At 33.7% G+C, this 11,527-nt stretch overlaps 1 protein-coding gene across 1 annotated transcript; it reads right to left on the reverse strand.

Moving 5' to 3' along the window:
- Window positions 1-1,105: 1,105 nt before the first annotated feature.
- LOC128220239 (monocarboxylate transporter 12-B-like) lies at window positions 1,106-8,229 on the reverse strand. Its single transcript, XM_052928546.1, has 7 exons — window positions 8,166-8,229; window positions 6,161-6,454; window positions 5,544-5,687; window positions 4,338-5,078; window positions 2,222-2,443; window positions 1,764-1,889; window positions 1,106-1,530 (listed from the first exon to the last, which is right to left on the reverse strand). The coding sequence occupies exons 2-7, from the start codon at window positions 6,429-6,431 to the stop codon at window positions 1,406-1,408; spliced, it is 1,629 nt and encodes a 542-aa protein (XP_052784506.1). The 5' UTR covers window positions 6,432-6,454; window positions 8,166-8,229; the 3' UTR covers window positions 1,106-1,405.
- Window positions 8,230-11,527: the final 3,298 nt, after the last annotated feature.

The following is an 11,527-nucleotide window of genomic DNA, read 5'->3' on the forward strand; positions in this document are numbered from 1 at the left end:
AATTATGCAAATATTTACACATCGTCTCGATGAATATCAAGAGTCCATAAAACTGGGTAAACACCGATATCATTAGCGTGTATTAAAGTGATTTACTACATCATTTAGTATATGATTTAAATAAAAAAATCCATTAAAACTCTCTAAAAAAACTAACTGCGTGTGAAAGGTGTTATTTAAACATTAAAAAATAATAATTACGTAAATAATGTGATTTTTACGAAAAGAAATTATTTTAGTAAATAATGTTATTTTTACGAAATGGCTCCACTGACTTCTATGTCCGATCACTTATTTCATTATAACATGCAACATAATTGACGTCATGTCCTGTTATGCAAAGTGTTTGACGGGATGGCATTATTCTCAATTGGATAAATGATGGTTGTCATACAGTGATAATAATTGTCCATAAATGCTACGATTTGACCAGGAATGGTGCAATAATGGAATACTTCAATTTTTGAAAAGGAAACTTTCGGTATATTTTCATTCAGTGCTGATTTGATGACACACCGAACTCGCTGTGTTAAAGGACGACGGAAAAGCGTCCTGTCATAATATCCCCTATTTATTGCTTGTTTGATGTTGATATCCTATCCAACAATCAAAAGCAGAATAGCAGCATTCTCTGTTATAGTTACTCCTGCTTCAACGAGGGGCACCACGAAACTTCCTGTGATATAATTAAATACACTATATTTTCATTATTTATTGCTACTTTTATGTCGATATCTAACAATGGACTTAAAAGAAGAATAACAGCATTCGCTGCTAGAGTAACGCCTGTTCAAACGTAGAGTTACTTCCTGAGATATCATATAATACAACCAAATTTATTTATTGCTGCTTTGATCTAGATTTTTTATCCAACAATAGAATTTAAAGAGGAATAGCGCCACTCGCTGCTGTAGTACCGCTTGCTCCAACGTAGGGAAAAGGCAACTTCCTGGGATATCATAAAATACATCAATTACTTATTTATTGCTAATTTGATGAAGATATCCTATCTAACAATGGAATTAAAAGAAAAGCGCCACTCTCTGCTATAGTAACGACTAGCTCCAACGTAGAGAAAAAAATAACTTCATGAGATATCATAAAATACAGCATATACTCATTTATTGCTAATTTGATGTGGATATATTCTCCAACAATTGAGTTATAAAAAATAGCGTCACTCGCTGTTATAGTTACGGTTCTCCGACGTAGAGAACAAAGTAACTTCATGAGGTATCATAAAATACAGTATATTTACATTTATTGCTAATTTGTTGTAGATATCTTGTGCAGCAATTGAATTAAAAGAATAGCGTCACACGCTGCTATAGCAACGCCTACTCCGAGTTAGAAAACAATGTAACTTCATGAGATATCATAAAATAGAGTATATTCTCATTTCTTGCTATTTTGAATTAGATCTCATATCCAACAATGGTATAAGAAGAAGAATAGCTCCACTCGCTGCTATAGTAACACCTGCTCCAACGTAGGGAACCATGTAACTTCCTGAGATGTCGTAAAGCAAACCTGGAAAGCAACAACCGTGACATAAGATTACTTTCACTGAATGCGTGTGTGACAATCATAAAAACTAATATATTTATTTTTTTACCAATTTCTGTGTCTATTTGTACGCATGGAATTGTACTTGAGTTTGGATGTGACCATCGTGCCTTTGAACAAGCATAAATTTGTGTTTAAAATGTTAAACGCTGGGCTTGTGCCTGTAACTTTCATTTCATTATTTCAGTCATACTAACCTGCAATCGGTGGACCTGCGAACACAGATATTCCTGAGATAAAGCTAGTCATTCCAAAAGCGTCTGACAGCTTCTCTATGCCAACAATGTCTGTCAGTAATACAGAGGTAAGCGAAACCGTTACGCCTGGAATATGGGAACATAATAATAATAATTTACCAAATTTTAAATAATCCAAGCGCTCTGTTTTTGTCCATCCGCTCCGCATATAAATACATGATAGTGTTCGTGTTAATCTTAAACGTTTAATATTAATAAAACCCGACTTTGCAAATGCTGATTTTATATAATTCACGAAATAGCGCGTGCGCACTTATTTTACCATATGTCATTCACCATGACATGAAATTATTTGAAAATAAATTACCGCTGAAAAGTAATATTGCACTAAATCATATTCCAACGTTAGCAGTAACATCTTTCAAAATTGTCATGTAAATGTCTAAGAAAACTCTTACCACTAAACACTCCAAATAAGGTCGAGTACAATACAAGAGACCAGAATGACTTCATAAAAGGTGCTGCCACTGTCGAACAGCCGCAAATGATTAGAGCCGTGCTATATAATAAGAACCGATTGACCCACTTCCGGTCAGAAAGGAAACCAAACAGAACACGGGCAATGGTGTTGGTAATACCAACAACTGAGAGAAGCCACGCAGCGTCCAGATCGTCGATACCTGAAAGAAGCAACCTAGTTGATTTAAATTCAAATGTGCACTGTGGGTTGAAACCACTAAATGTTTAGTGCAACGACGTCATTCTACATACAATTGCGAGTATATTTAAGTAATTCAGAAGAGAACAGTATATGCAAAAGATTTACGATTTTTTTTTATTTTGAAACAATAAATTGACTGACATTGGCTATAACTCGTAGTGAAGGTATATTTTAACACATGCTTTCATGTTTCCGGTGTAATATACCTTTCTTTGTATTTCACATGTGTAACATAATATAGCATTATTTCTATTGGTTATCTATCTATCTATATATATATATATATATTTATACATATTGGTTATCTATCTATCTATCTATCTATCTATCTATCTATCTATCTATCTATCTATCTATCTATCTATCTATCTATCTATCTATCTATCTATCTATCTATCTATCTATATATATATATATATATATATATATATATACATATATATACATATATATATATATATATATATATACATATATATATATATATATATATATATATATATATATATATATATATATATATATATATATATATATATATATATATATATATATATATATGTATAAATTATCATATCTATGTGTGTGTCTGTGTGCGTGTGTGTGCGTGTGTGTGCGTGTGTGTTCAAATAATTCAATAATATCAATATTCAGGAAAAATAATGCTTAATTGGCAATATTTCAGTAAGTCATACTTTCTCAATTCTCATTTCTCAGTTATGATTTAGAATTAATTGAATGAAGTAGTTTATTTTCAATCAAAATCTTAAGAGGAAAATATGATACACTTAATTTCGTTATTTAGGCGTACGTATGTAAGAAATTTACGTCGTGAACATATACGAAATTCTGATGTCATCTTACCGGATATGACATCACAATTTAATAGAAAGCAGAATTGTATTTAATGACCTCGGGGGTCCTTGTTATTAACAAACCGGTTTTGGTTTTATATTGGTTTCACAAACTGTCTATTTGAACAGTTTCAAATAAATGAAAACCAGTTGTATCGTTTGTTTAACGAAAACCGAAACTGATTCTGAAAGCATCGAAAAACCCTCCGGAGATGATTACGTCGTTTTTTTTTCCATCCGAAAACTAATACACTTTAAATAAACAACATGGCGAACAGTGATCCAACACGTGTGTTGAAACACAGTTTAGTTAAAACAGGCAAACGACCATCTGCGATATCATTGTTTTGACGAAATTCAGACATAACAGCTACATGCAGAAGCTTCATCATGTTGTTGAAGCTGTACACAAAACCATGCATTTGAAGCATCAAGCATAACTCTCGAAACAGGTTTCCAAACCAGCGAAACCCTTCAAAACTTAACTGAAACTAGTTTGGTGTCAACTAAAACGCATTACGTGTAGTGTTTATATTGTAATTAATATTGGATATCATCTTAGTTTATCTTATTATGAATGGAATTAAAACGATTGGATATTTCTTAAGTTCTAATTTATTTTGAGCAATACATGCAGCGCTGGAAATGTCATTGCTTTGAGATATTCGGCTTATCCGCAACGCGGGTGAAACAGGTAGTTTTTGGTTATTAGCTATCAGAAAACGCATTTGATAAAAAGAATCTCACACTCTTCATCACATAATACACAATTTTACTCAACTCGTCCAGTATATATATAAATACGTTTCTAAGTTCGCTAAAGGCATGCTTACTACAATATTTCTTGAGATCGTTGAATAACAGTTTTTATTATCTGATGACTCGTGACAGCTCTTTAATGTAAGATGTATACTATCCATCAAATAAAAAATATACAAGAAACTCATTTGCAAGTTTTTAAATTTTCTGTATAATTATACATTTTATAATACAACTTACCAACGTCTATTGCAGTGTCTGGAAGGTATATATATGGAACATAATATCCGAGACTATAAAAGAATGATGATACCATGAACAAGTTGAAAGGCACAAGTTTAAATATTTCAAAGTCAAAATGTCCCTTTAAACTTGCAAAACATCCTGATGATATGCAGGCACGTGTAAATGTAGATTTGGCATTTTCGTCCATTTGGTGGTCTGAACTGGTTTGTTCACAGGTAAGAACACTGCCATGGACGGAATTGCCATTGTTGTCATAGGGCGATAAAAGGGCTTGGATTTCTGGTGGGGTAACACTTGTGTGAACGGATTCATTCGACGTATGACCACAGATGATCTCTAAAGAGGTATCATTTTGCAGTTCGGTAAACTCTGCATAGTATCGTTGCCCATTTTCCAAATGGCTATTTTCAAAATCGTCTCGACCATTTTGAACCTTTATTGTGACGTCCTTTTCAGAATAAAAAGCAAAACTCTCTTTGTTCTCAACAGGTTCTTGTTTCACAAGAGGCAAGAACACAAGACCACAGGCGATGCAATTTAGGAGCAGTCCAGCATGTACCAAAATTGCCCCTTGCCAGGCGTATTCCTGAACCAGTAGACTAGTAATGGGGCTAAATATAAACGTTCCTATTCCAGTTCCGCTGACCCCTATTCCGGCGGCAAGAGATCGACGTTTGTCAAAGTAACTTACAACACACACAATCGATGGAAGATAAATCAACCCATATCCAACACCTGAAAAGGTATACAATTCTTAATTTGATATTTAAACATCATGTCTGTTATGGCGTAATATATACGACCTATATTCTTTTATGATAATTCAATAAGGAAATCCAGCAGCTGGTAGAGCAGCCAAACGTTTACAACGATCTTGTTAATGGCAAAAGGATCAACGGACATCGATTAACAAGATATACATAACCACACAAATAATGTCGATATAAATTAGTTTATACCGTTATACCTTTGTTATATTTTAAAATATGTTTGTCATCAGCATATGTGTACTCGTGGGTATTTTGCCTTGATGTATTTGTAAATAAATAATAAACTCTATTGAATTATCGTTCAACAATAAGGTTTGTGGTAAAATCAGTATGAAGTCGGACACAAGGAATAATTATTATTGTAGTATAATTGTCAAACAAAATGTATTGGCATTGGTTACGTTGCGAAATAAAGTTGTTAAGGATAAACCTGTCATGATGCCAAGCGAGAAGTAGAGAAACTGCATATTTGGAGCAAAGATGCTAGCAATCTGACTGGCAGACGCCACCAGTGCACCGGAAACGGCAACGGCTCTACAACCAAACTTCCTCACCAACATAGACACTACCGGCCCTTCAAATTAGTGAAAATAAGCATATTATAGTTGTTATAATATTATTGTTTTGTTTATGTTAATGCTACCAACATAGGGTGACGAATTTATCGATTTACTATAATAGCGTCCACATAAATACACTATGAGGACGATACAGTAGTATAAAGTGCTGTTGATTGTTTATTATAGGTGTTTCTGTATTAATTCCGTGTTTTAGTTTTGATCAGTTCATTACCCTACGGGTTTACTAGTCCGAGAAGATCGAAATCATAATTGGCGTTTTCTAAAACAATTCGGCCAGTCCAATTTTGACCCAAAACTCCATTGTTGACGAATTCGAATGTTTAGGGAAAGCTCTTTTTTGTCGTAGATAATTAACACGCTTTACATTTTGAATTAAAGTGACATCCATAAACGCTCAACAAGGGCGATTCGGCACTTCCTTAAGAAAACCTTGTATTAGTCACAGATAACGAAAAAACGTACTCACCAATCAGAAACAATACACCTGGACACAATGATCCAATCAATGCTGTGCTGCCTTTGGATGAACCATAATATTCAAGCAGCTCTACATATATGACACCAAAAGAGTAAAATAGACCGTCTATCAGCATATGCACGAGAAAGCAGGCCGAGCACACGACCCATCCCCAGCCTCCGTCAGGTACTTGTGGCATCTTCGCAATACCAGAAATGGCGTCGTCTGTGTGCAATTTTGAGACGCTATCTCTCGGTGTGGTTTCGTTGTTCATCTTCATAATAGACGTTCAATCTTGCCCACCTTTTTTAAAATTAAAATATAAAACAGTAAATAACGTCTGCCTCATTGATAGTACGTTTGACTACATAGGTCGAATGCTAGCCCTTTGTAGTATGGTATATAATGACCATCAAATTTTGAGAGAAATAACATACGCCAGCTCTTACAAATGGCTCCTCCGGATAACGTTCAGTTCTTCCCAGAAACAACTTACTCCATATTGAGGTCGACCGTACCGAGGGATTTGAACATGGATTGTGAAATACTAGAATTGTTGTCCTGATAACACAGGAAAAATGAAAAGATAAACAGTTTAGTCGAATGTTTCTTCAGTGTAATTGTTACACTTTATCCCCTTCTGGAACGTTTTTTTTTCGGTCTTGTAAAAATCACATAATTTTGATGGACATACGAGTGTATATGTAGCATTTAAGCTGGCACCCACAGTATCACCAGTACGGGCTTTATATGAGAAGGCCGAAAGTTATGTACTATACCTTAAGTGGAGTAGTCCATTAAAAATTCTAATCAATAACGACTACTTCCGAGCAAACGGTACGTGACAACGGGTATACTGTGATAGGACTTCGTTCTTCGGAAATCAAAAATGCAGGATGTTTCAGATTTCCTGCACGAACCATGCGGTTTAACCAAACCGATGAGCGAAAAAAAAATCTAAACACTTCCGAACAAATCAAATTATCTCTGGATCACTGATGGAAAGAAGTAATTCTATTGGTAATTTATTTAATAAGTTATACTGACTGTATATGTTTATAAGTCATTAAAGTGGTTAAACTTACATATATACGTTAAAAACGGAATGAATGGGTTCCGAATAGAATATCTTAAAGTCATACTACTATAGAATCACTGACCGCACTATTACTTAGTTGTTAAATGATTAAGGTACGTGTTGTTTATGAATGGTTGTTAGTTTGACACTCTTCAAACACTTCAAACTTCTAAAGTAACAATATGTTCAGCTGTATCAATTAGTCAATTAACTTTTCTCTCCCTTAGCAAGTGAAAACAGAGTTCGTATAATCAGTCTCCTCGGCCGCAGTAACTATAGGCTAAAGGATACTACATAGAATTCCTATATAATATAGTCAATTGACCAATTTAATGCGATATTACACTGATTTACTAATTTATTTGTGTACTTAACATTAAAAAACCATGTGGCGTTTCTTAAAAGAAAGATAAAATTGGTTAAACGTAACCACTGTGTATTCGGAAAAGTGACGATATCTTGTGCAGGAGTACAAAAATGCACTCAAAATGTAAACAAAAAAGTAGATGAAGTAGACACAGCATGTTCAGCCAAGTTTAAAATCAGTAACCAGTAAGCTCCATATATGACAAGTAAATTTTATCAATGATGACTTCTTTAATAGTAAACATGAGTTCTGTGAATGGTTAAGGTAAAAACAAAATTACTATGATAAATATTAAGATATCTAAAAAGCATTGATTTACAACCAATAATAGTCTTATTATTCACTATTATGAATATATCGATAGCTAGCTAGCATTGATTTAACAACCAATAACAGTTTTATGATGCATGAGTACTGTGAATGGTTAAGGCGAAGCAATACCACTATATTGAACACAAATAGCTAGCAAATATTGATTTATCAATACAACCAATAATCGTCTTAGTGCAAAAATACGACACAGTGAAATAATAAGTTACTAATATTCGATACACAAGAAACATACTTACTGTTATTGCTTTCAAGTTCTGAAGTTGTCTATCCTAGTTCCCATATAAACTTCTTCCTTGATAAAAGCAAGTATCTTTAACACAGTTGAAATTGTATTAATTCTTTTATTTCTTAATTATAGTGCTGTCTCAGAATCACCTTTTTCACTGACACATCGTAACAACTATTCTAAATAGTAGCATGTTAAACCTTATCTTATCGCTTAAGCTATATATGAGGCCACTTATAAACACGTTTGAAATGCTAGCTATTCATGTTCAGCGTGAACATTATCATGTCATAGTATCCCCATAAATCCCGCTTTTTGGATTGGTCATACGCTTAAGCACTCGCAAAATAGGTAAAACATGTTTAGATAAGCATACACTGTGCCGTTTAATCTAACCAATGTACCGAACCCTTTCAAAAGGCGGAATGTGATACTCATATCGCAAACTACAAAAACTGGACAAGCAATATCTAAGGTCTTGGGATATGTGAGGACACCAAAATTGTTTTGTAATGTCAACTATGTTATCAGCTTAGTTTATGGCGTAGTATTAGACTAAGCCGTGACCTGAACGACTTTTTGAATATGACGAGGAGTACCTAGACACCAGTCGTAGCAGCTCATGATTTTAATTAACGTTTGAGTTAAATGCGCCGCATGTAAGTCACGCAACCTTGTTAGAAAATCAGACATCATATGTTAACAGTGGACATTAACCATATTTAGAACTATGGACCAAAGATGATACTGTCAAGGAAGTGACAAAACCGCAATGACAGTTGAAGATATATGATACAAGATACAAGATACAAGATACAAGAATCTTAAATAAGAGTCGGGTATATGATTACTAGAACATTAGCTCAATGACCTATTTTCCGACATAAATAATAAACATACATAAGAAAACATAACATTGAACTGGTGATCTGGTTACATATTGGGACAAAATATCTACCGAAGCCGTTTCTAACTATATTCATTCAGACAATTACAAACATTAATATGAACTAGTTGACATACCACTACAAAATGTTCTTTCAAGGGAACAAATTAAGGATAATATAATATATATTTTTTTAAACAGCAAAGTTGTAAGTAGCATTTCGTACATGGGAATTGCAGCATGGTATAATTATGTGTGATGGTAAAGAAATGTTATTGATAACATATTTGTTTACGTAGGTTTACTAGAAAAGATCTTTAGAAAGTAATGATTGGATGGTTTTTGGTTACTACTATAATTGGGTCATCCCTACCTACAGTGAACCATCCAAATATTGCCCCGGCCACCGTCCTGACAATATCACCAACTGCCACTGTGTAAAAATGTTAATTAAATACACCCGATCGTAGCACCTTAATAAAAACTTGCTATGTGTTGCTGTGTTCGATAGATGTTAATGATAAATAAATTTGAAACAATCAAAAAATAAACATTAGCCTTTGTTATTTAATTTTGAAAATTAATATTTATATTCAAGATGCCCGCTGGTCCACATCTGGTCCACAGGCTGTAAACGATCACACTGAAAACAACATTTATTTTCCGTTATGACAAAAACTTTCAGTTCGACACCTAATAATCCCTAATGTATTCTTATTAAGAAGTAATAAAAGATTATTTGCACATTGAGCATTTACAAGAGGGACTTGTGCAATTGCAGATCAGCCTTCTAAAGGCGCTTTTGTGGATTCCAAACTAGTTTCAGTTATGGTTTCAATGGTTCCGGCGGTCCGGAAACCTATTTCGAAAGTTTTGTTTAAAGTAAAAAACGAATGGTTATGAATATAGTTTCAATGGCCGTTTGCCTGTTTGAACTAAATGGTGTTAAAACACACGTGTTGGAACACTATTCGCCATGTTGTTGTTTTACAAAGTGAACTAGGTTTCGAATAGAACAAACCGACGAAACTGCATCTGGAGGGATTTCGATAGTTTTAAAAACCATTTTAGTTTTTCTTAAAACAAACGATAAACTAGTTTTCATTTTACTTGAAACTGTTACAACAAATGCACAGTTCGTGAAACCGATATAAAACCAAAACTCGTTCATTACCAACAAAAACGCCCTTGGTAGTTTCGAGGGCACTGTATATCCTTTGGGAGGCTGCTCCATATCTAGCCTCAAAGCGGAAACAGTTCTTCCCTTATTTAGTTGTTCTTACAAATGGCACATCTACACAGTTTCCATATCTGAGATTGAAATAGCAGTCCTAAATGCTACAAGTGTTTGAACATATTCTGGTAAGATATCGTACAAACATTAGGGCAGTTGAGACAACAAGGAAAAATGAAGTTAAACTTCTGATTTATGGAATTGCTTGTTAATCCAAAGTGATGCACATGTAAATGAATATGAAATTACTTTGCTACTTATTCTACGTTATTACGAAAATGCATTAAAATATAGGGCTTAGACAGATATGATTCAGGGTTGTTCTCCATATACATACGATACATTGTCCTACCGTTTCAACACATAAGCGGGTAATGCGGCAGCGTCTTATCATACTAATATTATAAAAATTGTTTCGTGTAAAAGTTTATGATAGTATTTTATTGTTTTAATTTGTTTTAAGATATAGCCGAATATACTATATGGAAATTCAAATTATTATCAACAGACGAGGATATTGACCCGGGTAACGATTCCAATAAGTTCATAAAAACCTACAATTATGCAAATATTTACACTTCGTCTCGATGAATATTTTGAGTTCATAAAACTTGGTAAACATCGATATCATCAGCGTGTATTAATGTGATTTTCTACATCATTTAGTATATGATCTAAATAAAAAAAATCCCTTAAAACTCTTTAAAAAAACTAACTACTTAAATGGTGTTATTTTTACATTAAAAACATATAAAAACATATACGAATGCAACTTCATTACGTAAATAACGTTATTTTTACGGAATGGCGTCACTGGCTTTAATTCTATGTCCGATCACTTGCTTCATTATAGCGTGCAACAGAATTTACGTTCGTTTATACAAAGTGCTCAACGGGATGGCCTTATTCCTCATTGAAAAAAACTTATGGATGTCATACAGTGATAATGATTGTCTATAAATGCTACAATAAGACCAGAAAGGTGCATTCGGTATGTTTTCATTTAGTGCTGAATTGATGACACACCGAGCTGGATGTGTTTAAGGACGACAGGTAAGCGTCCTGTCATAATATCCCCGATTAATTGCTACTTTAACATGTAGATATCCTAACCAACGTTGAGAACCAATGAATCTCCTGAGATATCATAAAATACAGTATATGTTCATTATTCATTACTACTTTGATGTCGATATCTAACAATGAAATCAAAAGCAGACTAGCAACATATTTGACATATTGCTGCTTTGAT

Source organism: Mya arenaria, chromosome 15, assembly GCF_026914265.1.
Source record: "Mya arenaria isolate MELC-2E11 chromosome 15, ASM2691426v1".
NCBI classification, from domain to species: Eukaryota; Metazoa; Mollusca; class Bivalvia; order Myida; family Myidae; genus Mya; species Mya arenaria.